Here is a 16,957-nt window from a genome sequence, read left to right on the forward strand (position 1 = left end):
GTCTCTTTGCTGCTGCTGCTGCTGCTGCTAAGTCACTTCAGTCGTGTTCGACTCTGTGCGACCCCATAGACGGCAGCCCACCAGGCTCCTCGTCCCTGGGATTCTCCAGGCAAGAACATTGGAGTGGGTTGCCATTTCCTTCTCCAATGTATGAGAGTGAAAATTGAAAGTGAAGTCGCTCAGTCATGGCCGACTCTTCACGACCCCATGGACTGCAGCCTACCAGGCTCCTCTGTCCATGGGAGTTTCCAGGCAAGAGTACTGGAGTGGGGTGCCATTGCCTTCTCCATAAGTCTCTTTAGGATGGAGAGAAGTTCACAGGCAAAAAGAACATGAAATAGCATTGTTCTCAGAATTCATATGATCATGGAATCAGCATCTATTCAGTATTCACTCAGAAAACCAATACACTGTAACTGGGAAAAGAATGAGGGAGGGAGGAAATTACAGGAATACTATGGTTAATAATTATATATAGAGAGAGACTATTTATTTCACTTGATATTAACATTTTCATTCATTGTACAATCACAAACAGATATAATATCTAGAAATATTACAGACAGGCAAACAAGTGAAAATTTTACATTTTAGGCTGAAAATCAGGAAGAGGTTTGATTGTCACATGTAAAAAGCTCCCATTTAATACAGTCAACTCATGTTTAACACTTCTAATGGAAAAGATGAACCTAAGGACAACAAATTATGTCATTTTATTATTTTTCAGTTCAAAAATTAAACTTTCCTAGTTTTAGAATGCAATAGAACTGCCTTCCAAAGCAGATTGGCTTCAGGCTAATATTTTAATTAGTTTTCATTCTCTGAGAGTATTCTAGTTAAACCAGAGGTTAAAGCTGCTGGATGATGAATAAAAAGAAACAAATAGGTTTTTGAAATATGTCTTCCAGGCAAATATGTAACTATTTAAAAAAAAAAAAAAACTTTGCCACCAAAACTAAAGAGTTGACTATATTTGGAGGGGGAAACACCATACATACATCACTTAAATAGCATTATGTCAATAGATGTGCTGCTCTAGAATTATTTAATAAGAAGACAAATCCATTCCACATCTATACACCCCCACGAGATGAAACCAGACTGAGAAAAAAGTATCACATCCCCCAGATTCACACTGGCTAGGAACAGGCAGGACTGATACTTCCATGATCAATCACAAAGATGCTCCGATTCTAAAGTTTCGAAAACCCTGAGCTCATTTTCTGACTGGAGACCTATCTACCATTTCCTTTCACAATTCTGCCACCAAATTTCAACACCTTATTATACCAATCTGTTATTAGGAACATAATGCACACATAAAACTGCTAACAGGGGTAAAGGAATAATTCACACAAACAATACAAAAGGGGGAGATGGTGAGGATTCTATGATATATAAGCTAAGATGACAAGCTTTTCCTTGTCCAGGGCACTACACATAGCTATTAGTCCACTCTTGATTACTTGCATGGTTGAAAGAGTTTTCCCATATATTATCTCATTGGTTCTTCATGGTCATCTCATTGGTCACCTCACAGGTATTATATCATCTTCATTGCCTCCGAGAGGCCTTACCCAGGCCCATATAGGTGATAGATCCAAGGCTGGATCAGATCTTCTGGTTCCTAATTTCCAAATTCAAAACACCAAACAAAGGAGGTGGATTAAAAAGAGGGACAAACCCTCAATAAGCCTGTAGTCTCTGAATCTCACTGTTGGGCCCCCCACCACTTATTTGTATGTTTCTTTCTTTCCTGGGTGCCCAGGGTGAGAGTCAGAACCAGGGATAGAAGGGAAGATTGCAGAAAGATGCAGGAACCTGCTTTGTATTCTTGGCCCAGGTCAGCAAGCATTAGGAGTGAACGCAAACCTAAGAACAATCCCAGAGAATGGTTATCTCAGTGTCTGATGAGTAGCTGAGATCCAGAGAGAACCTTACCCTAAAAACATATAGACCACAGTTTTAAGTGACCACTCAGGCTCCTTTCTGGAAAACCCATCATTCCACACTATGTCCCATCATTTTTTTTTTTTTTTTGGTTTAATCCCTATTTCTTTCTGCCAATCAAATATCATCAACAGATATAGATTTCACCAGTGCCTACACTTTGCACAAATTAGATGTTCATTCAATGTCGGCCACTGGTGATGGTGTAGTCACACCAGTTTTAGAGATTCTGAGCTCCCTGAACACAGCACTGACATATTTGTCCATTTCTTTTGCCCTATGCAGCAAACCTAGAGTTCTTGGTTGATAGTGTGTGCTTAAGCACTTTGTCAGGGGCCCAAAGGTCCTGTTCTGGAGTTATTTCAGCCTGATGCAGTCCACCTCTTCCGTGGCAGGCACCCCCGTGGTTCTGAGGTCGAGGTCCCCACTGGACTTACTGCCATTGTAAGAAGCCTTCCAGTGGAGCAGCATAATCTTCTTGAAGTACTTGATGGTGTTATTCTTGACAGTCACGAAGCACACGGTGTTGATCATGCTGTTGCTCATGGCAATGCACTCGACCACGTAGAAGGCCGTGAGATAGTGTTTCTCCTTCACAAACACCGTGGGGAAGAAGTCCCGCACGATGGTGAAGCCGTAGAAGGGCGCCCAGCACAGCACGTACGCTGTGAGGATGCACACGAGCCCCAGCACGGTCTTCCGGCGACAGCGCAGTCGCTTCCGGATCTGCTCCGTCTGGAAGCCAGGGACGGCCTTGAACCAGAGCTCCCGGGAGATCCTGGCGTAGCAGAGGGTCATGGTGACCACTGGGCCCACGAACTCGACGCCAAAGATGAAGAGGAAGTAGGACTTGTAGTAGATCTGCTGGTCTACTGGCCAGATCTGGCCACAGAAGATTTTCTCCTGGCTCTTGACAATGATGAGGACCGTTTCAGTGGTGAAGTAGGCTGACGGTATGGCAATGAGGATGGACACCACCCATACCAAGGCAATCAAGCCAGTGGCTGTTTGATACTTCATCCGGGGTCTCAGCGGGTGGACAATGGCCAGATATCTAGGATAAGGACACAGTTGGTATCAACGTGTAGTAAGGAAGTGCTGGAGGATATTATTTTTGCAACACTGAGGCACAATCAAATGGCACCTGTGGTACCTGGGCTTCCAGGAAAGGCAGACTTGCATGCCAGCTCCAGCCCCACATCTTACTAGCTGTATAACCTCAGGCAAATTTTTTAAATTGAAGGACAGCTGTTTTACAATGTTAATTTCTGCTGTAGAGCAAATATACATCCCTGTGCTATAAATAGGACCTTGCTGTTTATCCATTCTATATATAATAGTTTGCATCTGCTAATCCCAAACTGGTAATCTATCCCTCCTCCAACCCCTACCCCTTGCCCCTTGGCGAAAACAAATCTGTTCTCTATATCTGTGAGCCTCTTCTGTTTCATAGATAAGTTCATTTAGGTCATATCTTATGGCAACCCACTCCAGTATTCTTGCCTGGAAAATTCCATGGATGGAGGAGCCTGGTAGGTTACAGTCCATGGGGTTGCAAAGAGTCGGACATGACTGAGCCACTTCACTTCACTTCTTATATTCCACATACAAGTGATACCTTATGATATTTATCTTTCTCTTTCTGACTTACTTCACTTAGTATGATAATCTCTAGGTCCATCCTTGTTGCAAGTGACATTATTTCATTTTTTATGGCTAAGTAATACTCCATTGTATATGTGTACCACATCTTCTTTACCCATTCAGCTGTCAATGGACATTTAGGTTGTTTCCATGTCTTGGCTATTATGAATAGTATGGCTGTGAACACAGGGCTGCATGTATCTTTTTGAATTAGCGTTTTCTCCAGATATATATGCCCAGGACAGGCAACTTACACTCTCTGAATCTCCGTTTCCTTATCTGCAAAAGTTTTTGCTTGTTTGTTTTTAAAGATTAAATGTGCCAGTATAGACACAATTTCTGGCACAGTTTTAAACATGGTATATATTCAATAAATGGTAACTATTATTATTAAATGTAGTAATAACATCTCCTATCGATTTCTAGCCTGGCACTATTCCCAGGTCCATGCAGTTTTCAGGGACACTCATCCTAATTACCCCACAGTTAATAGGACTTGGTGATGCTTTTGAACTGTGGTATTGGAGAAGACTCTTGAGAGTCCCTTGGACTGCAAAGAGATCCAACCAGTCCATCCTAAAGGAGATCAGTCCTGGGTGTTCATTGGAAGGACTGATGTTGAAGCTGAAACTCCAATACTTTGGCCACCTCATGCGAAGAGCTGACTCATTTGAAAAGACCCTGATGCTGGGAAAGATTGAGGGCAGGAGGAGAAGAGGACGACAGAGGATGAGATGGTTGGATGACATCACCGACTCAATGGACATGGGTTTGGGTAGACTCCGGGAGTTGGTGATAGACAGGGAGGCCTGGCATGCTGCAGTTCATGGGGTCGCAAAGAGTTGGACACGACTGAGTGACTGAACTGAACTGATAATTCCGAAGACTTGTTGGGAGAATTTGCCCTTTCTGATAGAAACAGTGGGCAAGGTTTTGCTTTCATTCCATACTTTTAAAAACATTAAAAACATTGCTCTACATGCAAAGGTGAAAGAAAAGCATGTGACCATTTATCTTATTTTTCAGGCTGGAAAGTGCAGCTTAGTGAGAAATGACTGACTTTCTCAAGGTCATATACCATAGTACTCTCAATAGAAAACATTTAACCCTATCTCACATGGTTGATGTGAAAATCAATTGAGAATATACATGAACATGTTTTTTGAACCACAAAGCAACAGACAGTAAAAGATATTGCTTTTGTCCTTTCCCCCTAAACCACACTGCTGTTACCACAGTTGTCCAGGAAAGAAGAGAGAGCATTTTCTGAGGGATGTGAGTCATTCGTGCAGTATGAAAGCGTCCTTCCCAGAGAGAGTGCACACACTTAGGCAGACAGCTCTGATTTCCTGGAAGACATTCTGTCTGGCAGGGGGTAGAAGCAGGAGAAGGAGAAAGATGGAAAGTGAAGTGGGAGGGAATGACTAATCAACACTGGAAATAAACATATCCTCACGTGTCTACAGCTTATTCCTGGTAAAACCAAGGGCAAACATGACAGGGGCCTGAAGAAAGCTAAACAATTCTGTTTTCTTTGCAACTGATCCCCTTGAGGTCCTCTTACTTGGGATTCTAATTGGAAGAGGAGGTTCATTCTTTTTTTTTTTCATATCATATTTCTGCTGTTTCTGTCCGTCCCATAACACAGACAGCCAACCCTGCTGAGTGTCACTTGGAGAGTTCGCTGGCACAAGACTTCTGCTCTCTTCCAGATGTTAGATGAAGTTGGATGGGTTGGGTTCACCCTGGCCACCCAGCTGACTGCTTGACAAGCTCTACCACCAGCAACAAACCCTGGTGCTCGCCAGTCTCCCAGGCTGGATGCTGAGGGTGAAATGGGAATGCCTGCAGCGTGTTGGCAGTGCCTTTGTCAATGCACGCAGTGGACCTCCCTGAAGACCACATCGCTTCTGCTGTAAGGAGGGCATCCAATCTGTTCTGAGTCATAACGAAAACTAAGAGTTCAGAGCTTTTTTTCTCATCATCTCTCTCCCTTATATACCCTACCGTGTTCTGCTGATTACTCTGTCAAAGAATGTTTCTGTATTCATACTTGCTTGCTATCTGAACTTACACTATACAATTCTATTCCTTCTTTTCCCACTAGTAATTTCCTAAGTCTTTATGATGTTTTGAACTCAGAGTGTTTTTTCAATGATGATGTAAGAGAGAATACTGATCCAGGAATGAGAATATTAAGAATCTAATCCCAGCTTTGCCACAAACTTAACTATGTGAATTTGTCATTTTCTTAGCCCTGTGGACTCAATTTCCTCATCTGTGACATGGGAATATCAACTGCCTTTCCAAGCTCACAGAAATACTGTGAGGCTCCAAAATGACACTGCATATAAACAATAGACTGTTAATATGCAAGAAATTGTTAGTATCCTAAAATGTATTTTTCAGAGCTATTTTGTATAGCAAGCAATTTTCTTTCACCTGTTACTGGCAAATCCTGCATTTGCAAGTTCTCTGCTACTTGGCTCTATTTTGTTGGATTTATTCATTTTTGCATCAACACTAATCTTCAGGGTAATCTGTGACTGCCCATCAGTTCATCCTGACATCACCCCACCTCCATCCCCAAAGTTAGCACCAGAAGGTATGCAAGAGGCCTTCCAAATATATTTACCAATAAGCAAATTGCAGAAAACTGTTTCAAGGATAGCTGCCAGCCTTGGCTATGCTATGCTCTGAACTCCATTATTAGTAAGTAAAAGTCACTCAGTCGTGTCTGACTCTTTGTGACCCCATGAACTGTAGCCCACCAGGCCCCTCTGTCCATGGGATTCTCCAGGCAAGAATGCTGGAGTGGGTTTCCATTCCCTTCTCCAGGGGATCTTCCCAACCCAGGGATTGAACCCAGGTCTCCTGCATTGCAGGCAGATTCTTTACTATATGAGCCACCAGGGAGGCATATTATTAGTAATACTTGCTTAAGTTTGTAAAGCAGCTTACAATTTACAGAGTGTTTTCAAACCTACTTTCTCGTTAGATATCCCCAACCCTATTGCTAAGGAAGCAAAGATGCCCATCTTACAGTGAGCAAACTGAGATGTGAAGAAGTTAAATAACTGTCAAAAGCCATGCAGCTAGTAATTGACAGAACTATGATGCAGATCCATCCATATCTTGTTCCAAATTCAGTGGGTTCCAGTACTCCATTTGTTCTTTCCATTTCCAACCAGAACAAGCAACCCTTCATCCATCCTTCCTGAAATCCTAGCAGCCCCTCTCTTTTCATCAGAGTCAGTTTCTACCTATAGATGTTCCAAAATGGAGTTAGATAGTTGGCAACTACTTTTCTTTGCTTAGGAGTATGCCATTGGCTTGACCAGTGTGTCTACCACTACAATGGCTCAGATTCAGATCCACTTAGAGTCAGCATTTCCCAGAGAACAAAGAATGAAGGCTGCCAGACAAAGAAATGTCCAGCCACTAGCTGTGTGATGGCAGTGGGTTGTGTGATTAAGCAAAGAGGCTTGGAGCTCCCTCTCTGTCCCTGGGACTCAGCCCCAGATCTCATCATGGAAATGGTGATCACAGTGGCTACTAGGTGGCTCATGGGATGGGCAGCTAATGCACAACCTGCTCCTTAAACAACCAATAAGCTCACCAGGAAGTATTTGTGCTCCTAAAGCTGAGCTCTGTTCCTCCTGCCTTAGTTGCCTCATCCAGACAGTAGAGAAGAGCTGCCAACAGGCAAGCTGACTGGTCAGCTCCCCCTAGATTCAAGGTAAAAGAAGGGACTCCAGTGCCCTATGCACCTGAGATCCAAAGATACACCCCGAGGATTGTGTGGCTGTTTCCACATCAAAGAGGAAACCCAGACCTAGGGGACAGAGTGCTCTAACGGTTTTTCTCAGTTCCCTGCTACCCTCACGTCAGACTCCCTGTGCCCAGATTTTGTGACCCTGTAGAGCAAGGTCTTACTTTTTTTATAATTTGATTTAATTTTTAATTGGAGGATAATTACTTTACAATATTGTGATGGTTTCTGCCGTATGTCAACATGAATCAGCCATAGGTATACATATGTCCCCTCCCTCTTAAACCTCCTTCCCACTTCCCTCCCCATCCCACCTCTCTAGGTTGTCCCAGAGCACCAGCTTTGGGTTCCCTGTATCATACAACAAATTCCCACTGGCTATCTACTTTACATATGGTAATATATAATGTTTCAATGCTACTCTCTCAAATCATCCCACCTTCTCTCTCCCACACTGTGTCTAAAAGTCTGTTCTCTATGTCTGCATCTCCACTGCTTCCCTGTAGATAGGTTCATCAGTACCATCTTTCTAGATTCCATATATATGAATTAATATAGAGTATTTGTCTTTCTCTTTCTGACTTACTTCACTTTCTATAATAGGCTCTAGGTTCATTCACCTCATTAGAACTGACTCAAATGCATTCCTTTTAATAGCTGAGCAATACTCCATTGTGTATATGTATAATTTCTTTATCCATTCATCTGTCAATGGACATCCAGAGTGCTTCCATGTCCTAGCTATTGTAAATAGTGTTGCAGTGAACATTGGGGTACATGTGTATTCTTCAGTTATGGTTTCCTCAGGGTATATGCCCAGTAGTGGGATTGTTGGGTTGTATGGTAGTTTTATTCCTAACATTTTAAGGAATCTCCAGTCTGTTTCAATTTGCATTCCCACCAACAGCATAAGAGGGTTCCTTTTTCTCCACACCCTCTCCAGCATTTATTGTTTGTAGATTTTTTGATGATAGCCATTCTGATGGGTGTGAGATGATACCTCACTGCACTTTTGACTTGCATTTCTCTAATAATGAGCGATGTTGAGCATCTTTTCATGTGTTTATTAGCCATCTGTATGCCTATGCCTTCTTTGGAGAAATGTCTAAGTCTTCTGCCCATTTTTGGGTTGGGTTGTTTGCTTTTCTGGTATTGAGCTTCATGAGCTTCATATGCTTGTATATTTTGGAAATTAGTTCTTTGTCAGTTGTTTCATTTTGGAAATTAGTTCTTTGTCAGTTATTTCATTTGCTATTCTCTCCCACTCTGAGGATTGTTTTGTCACCTTGCTTATAGTTTCCTCCTTTGTACAAAAGCTGTTAAGTTTAACTAGGTCCCATTTGTTTATTTTTTAGAGCAGGCTCCTGTTCTTTCTGATGTCTACTCTCTTACATTCTTTGCTCTGTCCCCACACCTCCTGTCCTCCCCGGATCACACCCTCACCTCAAACATTCTCACCTCTCAGCTTTTGCAAACACCATTCTACCCTCTTGGAAATCCTTTCTTCTTCTTTACTGATAGTCACTGGTTGAAGCCAAGTTAAAAATTTGTCTCCTGCATGAGGCCTCCTTTGACTCTTCCGGTATCGGATGATCTTTCCCTTTTCCAAATTTCATTTCAAACTGACGCTTTACTTCCCCTCTAACTCTTCCTCATTAGTTCTCACCCCTCCCTGCACCCTGGATGACAAACGTCCCAAGAACAGGGATCATGTCTCACTTCTTTCATAACCTTTTGCTGACTGTGAATTCTGGGCACTTAGAATCTTAATAAAACTTCACCCTTGACAAGTACCTAGCCTTGGATGAACAGAAATGTAATAGGCCATGGTGACAGTTCTCAAAAAAATTGCAACCTGTTTTTGGAAAACAGGACATCAATGTGTTTACCCAGCATGAGACTGGCAGGCAGTCTGGAGCTCAACAATAAGATGTTGGAAAAGCAGATGAAAAGATTCTAGCCATGTTCTGTAGACAATGGTGGTGTTAGAGGTCTTTCAAGCAAGAGACGGAGGGGTGTATGAGGCAGAAGATTAATTTGGCTGTAGTCTTGTTTTCTTCCCTTAGTCTACAGGGCCCTTCTCACTATTCCTACAACCTTCAATTTTGCTCCCATCTTGAGGCCTTTGCACCCTGTGTCTGGAGTACTCTTTCCCAATCTTTACAAGGCCAGTTTTTTTCCCTCCATCATTCAGAGATCTGTTTCAACATCTCTTCTGAGACACTTTTCCTGACTCCCACCTAGAGCATCTCCCACGCTCCGTCACTCTTGGTGTTTGCTTGTGTGTCTGTCTGTCTTATTGAAGAACACTTAATGTACAATGTTGCGTTAGGTTCAGGTGTATAGCAAAGTGATTCAGTTATGCCTACATGTACTTGTTTTTTGGATTCTTTTGCATTATAGGGTATGTATATTTTTGCTTTTACTCAGAGTATTTCTGATGTTCTGAAATTACCTTCCTTCTTTGCTTGTCTGACTGGTCTCTCTCCATCAAGCTCCATGAGTGCAAGGAGTTTTTTTTGCTTATTCACCATCATTTCACCAGTGTTGGTAATAGTATTTGTCACATCGAAAGCTCTCTATAAAAACGCATTGTTTGAATGAACTAGTGAGTGAATGAATGAATGTTTAGGATGGATTGTGAGGGAGTAGGGTTGGCAGAGGGGCAGAGCCGAGAAACACTGGTGGAAGGAAGACCAAGAGGAGACTGTGATAATTCAGCCCTTGCTGAAAAAGTGGGAGGTGGGAGCGGGGCCTGTGGGTGGGAGGTATTGTCAGGCCCTGGGAATAAAATGAATGGTGGAGAAAGGGAGAAAGCAACAAGGACAAAAGGGATTTGCCAGGTTAGATGCCTGGGAGAACCATGGAACCAATAGTAGAGACAGAGAACAGGTAGAAGATAAGTAGTTTTGTTCTACTATAGCTTGAGAGCTGTATTTCTTAGAAACTTTGTAGTATTTTTTCTTTAATCAAATCATAAAACAACCACTGTGATGAAAGCAAAGAGGCTAGCCAATCAGAAATGTCATAGTTTATCTGGTTTTGTTATTACTGTTCCTTTAAAGGGTAATTTACATATTATAACATCCGCTGTCTATTTAGTACTTACTCTGCTTTAAGCATTGTTCTAAAGAATTACATGTGTTATTTCATGTTCTCCTTAAAGCAATCCAGTACATTAGGTTTTCTTATCATTCTCATTTTATATATGAGAAAACTGAAGCAGAGAGGGGTCAAATAACAAAACCCTGAAGCCAATAGACAGTGCAGTAGGAGTTTAAACCCAGGCAGACTAACTGCTTGGGATTCCTGGTGGCTCAGAAGATAAAGAATCTGCCTGCAATGTGGGAGAGCCCAGTTGGATCCCTGCTTTGGGAAGATCCCCTGGAGAAGGAAATGGCAACCCACTCCAGTATTCTTTCCTGGAGAATTCCTCGGACAGAGGAGCTTGGCAGGCTAGAGTCCACGGGATCACAAAGAGTTGGATGTGACTGAACAACAGACTAACTGCCCATACTATTCCTACAGAAATTTATAAAATCAAAGATATTTTTATAACTGTGGGCATATTTGTTATATCAAGAGAAAAACTAGATCCCAACAACAAAATCAAACCTGAAAATCACTGATCCAATCCTGAACACATGAGGCCGAACAAGAATCTATTCGTGAAACTGAAATTTGACGTGTGAAAAACACATAAAAATCTAAATAACTTGAAGCAAAGATCACAATCATCACTAAGTGAACTTAACACGCTGGAGCGGTCAGTCAGCCAAGGCCACTGGATGGTCCTGTGCAGGAAGCACTGTTTCCTCCAGGGTCTGAGCCCCAAGTTTCCAATGACAACACTGCTCTAAACAAGAGCAGCCCCCAAGATGCAAAGCGTGCTCCCAATGAAAACCCCCACGACAAGAGAAATGCCTGCACTGTTTCAGACAAGCTGAGTTTCATATGAAAGCTGAATATGAATTTGAAAGAGTTTGGTAGATGGAGGTGAGTTGATTGACATAATAATAGATAATGTTATCTTACATGTTCAAAATAGCCCGATGTCCTGATTTTACCCTGGCTTCCATTCCCCTTGAAGCTGCTTCTTCCTTCAGTGTTACCCCTTTCCACCAGTAGGGCCCTCCCTGGTAAAATGGGTCTCACACAGGCAGCAGGGGCCCACCCCACAGCAGGCAACTACCTACCCCCTTGCAGTGGCTAGGAGCACCCTCTGTGAAAAGATGTCCTACTAGAGCGAAACTTCAGGAAATGACCCCATATATTTTGTCCTGCTCATGTGCTAAAAGAGATGGTGCAGCTTCCACTTTCAGAAAAGTTCAGAGACAAGGTCCCCGGAAATCTTCCTCAACAGCTATGAGGAGGACTTGGGAAGCAGGTACTCTGCTTGACTGTCCCCCTCCTGCTCCTTCCACATATTCACTTAGGGTCTGTTCATGGGTGGACAGAATGCCATGGGGCTCCATGGCTCACGTTGAAGACCTCAGCCAAGCCGTCTTCAGGTATGACACTTCTGAACACCTTCTACAGATGACAGACAAAGGGCTGATTAATATGCTAACCCTCTGACATGCTTCTAGGTTTTAAAGCCAGGCTCCTTCTCAACCCCCTCTCAATCCCGGGGTGTCCTTATTGCAAGGAGTGGGCCAGATGCCACCAGAGCCCTCGGGCCATGGGACACAGAGAGCATCTGTGCTTCAGGCCCTCTGGGTTAAGAGGGAGAGACAGACTGTTCAGATTCAAGTACACAGAGGCCCAGTCAGACCCTCAGGGTAACTGTCTCTACACTGCAACACGGTGTTTTGTAACAAGGGTTCAACTTTGGGCCGAGGAGCCTTCAAAGACTGTCCCAAGGGAACAAAAACCACTCTGGCCCATTAGCACAGGTGACTATACTAAATGAAAAGCCTGAAGATATAAGATTGGCATAGGCTGCTCATACTGATTTTATTTACCTTCACTAGAATCAGCTCTGCTGTACTGCCGCACGCTAATGGATGAAAAGGAGCAAACTGATTATTGCAACAAAAACAAAAAAAGTAAGCATATGCTTTGTTTTGGCTTGTTTTGTTTGTTTGTTTTTTCAAAACAAATTCCTCAACCTTCTTTAAAATCAACCAGTGTTAACACTGTTAATCTACTATAGTCGTAGTAGTAGTGTTAGTTGCTCAGTCATGCCGGAGTCTCTGCGACCCTATGGACTGAAGCCAGGCTCCTCTGTCCATGGAATTCTCCAGGCAAGAATACTGGAGCGGGTTGCCATGCCCTTCTCTAGGGGATCTTCCCAACCCAGTGATCGAACCCAGGTCTCCCACATTGCAGGCAGATTCTTTCCATCTGAGCCACCAGGGAAGCCCTAATCTACTACACTCTAATACAAAATTAAAAATTTTTAAATAATAATAACTATTAAAAAGTCAACTGGTATTAGTAGGGTGTCATGTTTAGTATAGTAGGTCTTGATGAGATAGAAACCTCCTTCAAGATTACCAAGTTGACTCAGGAGGTAACTGCCTGCAACTTAAACTTCTCCTTCCACACCTCCTGGTGGCTGTCTACCTCCAGGCCTTGGACAGATACAACACCTAGCAGTTAAGTCCATAGCAGAGAGATCAGAAGCCTTCTGGCTACTCAACTCTAGGGGCCTCTACTACCTCCTGACTCCTTACAGCTAGAAAACTAGAATTCTCACTTTCACTAAATGGGCCACCTTTGGCCCCTCCATGCATCCACAGTTCTGGTGACTATAGATACCTCTCATCAATCACAACTGCCCTTCCTTGGTTGTCCCCACCCCCACTCACCTGTCAATGGCGATGGCCAGCAGGGCGTTGGTGGAGACGTAGAGAGAGACCGTGCGCAGGTAGTTGACAGAGGCACACAGCACGTGGCCATGCTCCCAGGAGAGCTGGCGTACCACGTAGTAGTCCATTTCGAAGGGGCAGCAGACAATGGCCACCAGGAAATCAGAGATGGCCAGGTTGGCGATGAGCAGATTGGTGAGGTTGCGTAGTTTCTTGTAGCGGGCTAGGGCAGCGATGAAGATGAAGTTGCCAATACCACAGACCAGCATGATACCCACCAGCGCCATGCCAATGACAATCTTGGCAGCAAAGAAGGTCTGGGAATTGGTCACATCCTCATCTTCATCCAAGGGCATATCATAGTCACCATAGCTGAAGTTGAAGGGGAAAGAAGCACCTTGGGATCCGAGGGGGTCAAGCAGAGGGAAATAGTTGGTTGACATATTGGTGGCATTCTCATCCATGACCCCCATGGTGATCTCCATCTGGCCGGTTGAAGCCTTGAGCCACACTCTTGGGAATTCCTCTGGGGTGACGTTGCTAGGCTGAGGTCTCCCCTTGCTGCCAAGACTCAGCTTTTCCTTCACGAGTCAGTGTTTCCCTGCAAACATCCTTGGGGTCCAGAATCCAAGCTTCATCCTAAGCCTTTGAAAGACATTACACACAAACCAGGCCAAATTTAAAACCATCCTGTAACCTAAGCTGGCCCATTAGCCACCTGCCCAGAGTGAACACTGGGTTGGAGTAGAAATGAAGGAACCAGGGGAAGAAAACAAAGGAATGCAAACCACATACCCACTGTTTTAGGTAAGGTTAGATTGCTATAGAGACAAACAGGCGCCAACTCAGTTTATTTCCATTCCACTAAAGATTCTGAATGTTGCACTTTTTCTCCGGGGCCAAAGTAAGGAGCGTGAGGAGGCTGAAGAGAACTAAAGTGACCTGCTCCAAACCCCATTCCTTGTCTCGACAGCCTGAACTATGTCCTTGTGAAATTGTCCCATTCTGTGGCTTAAAAGAAATTGTTCTGAATCCCATTGAAGAAGCAAGGTTTTGAGACAAACCTGACTGCTCTCCGTGAGCTAGTCTCCCTCCTTCTGGCAAAACACTGCTCTAAAATCATAGAGCCTATGTAGCAGCTGCCTGTCCCTCTCCTCACTGGGTTTCCTATTCCTACATCCAAGGCAGCTGAGACCCTAGAAGCCACACACAGCGTTTACCAAGGCCTGTTCCCAGACAGGGGCTGCAGGGTGAATTCCCAGCCTAATCACTGAGTGACTTAGAAAAGGGACACCGGAGCAAAGTCCTTCCTGGGATGGTGGTGTGTCCTGAGATTAAGAGCTTAAGCACCCTCCAGGCAAGAGATCAATGATGTCTGTAAAGCACTGAGCTCTGTGGAGAGGGAGGATGTTACACCCTAGGACTGCAAGGAATTACTAGTGAGGACCCAAGCCTCCTCGATCAGCTGCAAGGAAGAGGAGGGTCCACCTGACCCAGATGCTGGGGCTGGGATATCAGGAGGGGTGGTCGGCTGCACTGATAGGGACAGAGAACCAAGAGCGAGCCCGAGTCCGCATGTCCCCTGCACTCTCCCTGCAGACCCAGTCCATCCCACAGTCTGCAAGCATCAGACCAGGTTGCTGGGATAGAATAAGAAGGCTGGAGTCTGGAGGGCAGGAAATCTGGAGAGGGAGGGGAAATGAGGAAGTCTGAGGTTCCTGGGACAGGGAGACACAAGGAAGACTCCAAGGCTCCCCAGGAGAGCTTGCTGTCCACATCCCTCAAAAGTGACATGCCTGGAGCCTGCCTTTGGGGGTAGAACTAAAGTGCCTCTGCACCCCAGGAAGGCTCGGCCCCAGTTCCATCTCTCCCCCAACTCTTCACCTCTATTTTCCTCAGATAGTTTTTTCCTCTTCTGAGCATCAGTTCTGCCCCTCTCAGGCCCTGCCCTTTGCCCCTGTCAGATTTAAGAAGCAGAATCCAGAGCCTAAACCGTAGAGGGTGTCGGGCTTGCCACCCAGGCAGGAAGGACCCAGTCAGGGTGGGACAGTCCTTGTCCCTGCAGGGCCCTGTGTGTTTCCAAGTCAGGGCACCTCTGGAAAAGGCCCTGCAAGCTTGCTATCTGGAAGACTCAGAGTCAAGTTTTTAAAACAAAGAGCATAAAAACTTCTTGGGGGGACCGGGTGTTAGGAGCTTTGGGATTTGGGGAGAAATTGTCCAGAGATCTTTTCTTTCTCCTTTATTCCCACCTCCCCGGGAGGAACCCCACTGTCACCGGTGACCTCTGGAGCCCCAGCGTTTAGCGCTCGCCACCCACCCCCTGGCCAGACCCCTCCCATCTCTGGAAGCCTCCCTTCGAAGCCCCGACTGGTAAGCCGTCTCCGGCTCGCAACTTTGTCCTCCGGAGCCTCAGAGGCTATGCCTAAGGACAGAAGGAGCCGGCAGCCCGGCTCCCGTGAAGAAATGAGCACGAGTGGGAGTCTCTTGGAAAGCCCCCTTCCCACTCAAAAACCCCCGCGCCCCGGCGGCCAGTGCCGCTTGGAGTCCTTGGAGCATCGCTCCGGAGGGCGCGCTCTGTACCTGATTTATCCCGGAGCCCCGAGCCAGGCAGACGAGGTCCTGGGTTCTTTAGCCCGGGTCGGAGGACACGAGCCGCTGCTCCCAGAAGCCCGCAGGAAGAGCACGGTCCCCGCTCGGGGCTTTCTCCCGGCTGGGCTCGTCAGGAGTTGCGCTGTTGCCGCCGCAGATCAGAGGACCGCGGCTCCGCGGCGAGGCCACCCCCCGCCCGGCACTCTCTGTCCCCGCCCCGGGGGCAGCAGGGAGCCCAGGGCCCGGGTGGCCGGCTCTGGGAGGCTTGCTCCGCCGGATCCGCTAGGCTCCGGGAAACACCGAGGCTGGGAGGTCTGGGCTCCAGGCGGGGCCACGTCGGGGCGCCCAGGCCCGCGCGCGACTGGAGACTCGGGAGTCGCCCCACGGCCAGAGTGTCGGGGACGCAAAGGCGAAGCTGGAGGCGAGGACACGCCTCAGGGAGCGCGCGTTCCCTGGGCTCGGGCTCCGGCACGACCGCCCGGGGCGGGAACAAGGGCGGCGGCGCTGGGAGCCGGGCTCAGCGCCGACTCCGAGGTACCCACCCCGCAGTCCCCGGGGCTCGGGGCCCCAGGCCGCTCACCTGGTCTGCCCCGGAGCCACCGCCAGAGTGGGCGGTCGGGCTGATGAGCCGGCGAGATTTCAAAGAGCCGGGAGGAGCCTCCCCTTCTGCCCACACCGCCCTCGCAGGATACACTGGGAGCGACTCAAACGTCGCTCCCCCGGGCAAGCCCAACTGGACGCGGGGGTCAGCTTCATTTCAGTCGTTTGACCCCGGTGTTAGAGGCTCAGAGAACTGCTTTCCGGAAAGCAAGGAAGTTGGGGGAGGGCAGCGGTGTGGATGCTGGAGAGAGAGGAGCCCCCCACCTACCCATCCACCCATCCACACATCTACCCAGGGATACGTGTTCAAAAGGCTAGGATGCTCAGAGCTAACTTACAGAGCACGGATCTCCTTCAAAAGTCTACAAATTTCTCAAGAACTTAAATATAAAATTACCTTGGGGAGCCTTTCCCTTCTCCAGGGGATCTTCCTAACCGAGGTATCGAACCCGGTCTCCCACATTGCGGGCAGATTCTTTACCAGCTGAGCCACAAGGGAAGCCCTATAAAATTACCTTATGATCCAGCAATTCCACTTCCAAAAATATCCAAAGCCGGGACTCAAATACTTGCATATGAATGTTCACAG

General features: G+C 46.1%; 1 protein-coding gene across 1 annotated transcript; it reads right to left on the bottom strand.

Annotated features, from left to right (window-relative positions):
• Positions 1 to 2,024: 2,024 nt before the first annotated feature.
• PROKR1 (prokineticin receptor 1) lies at positions 2,025 to 16,937 on the bottom strand. Its single transcript, XM_081595696.1, has 3 exons — positions 15,760 to 16,937; positions 13,180 to 13,824; positions 2,025 to 3,004 (listed from the first exon to the last, which is right to left on the bottom strand). Exons 2-3 carry the CDS (start codon positions 13,662 to 13,664, stop codon positions 2,308 to 2,310), a joined length of 1,182 nt encoding a protein of 393 aa, XP_081451822.1. The 5' UTR covers positions 13,665 to 13,824; positions 15,760 to 16,937; the 3' UTR covers positions 2,025 to 2,307.
• Between the last annotated feature and the right edge of the window lie 20 nt (positions 16,938 to 16,957).

Source organism: Giraffa tippelskirchi, chromosome 4 (assembly GCF_054371585.1).
Source record: "Giraffa tippelskirchi isolate mGirTip1 chromosome 4, T2T-mGirTip1v1.2.pri, whole genome shotgun sequence".
NCBI lineage: Eukaryota > Metazoa > Chordata > Mammalia > Artiodactyla > Giraffidae > Giraffa > Giraffa tippelskirchi.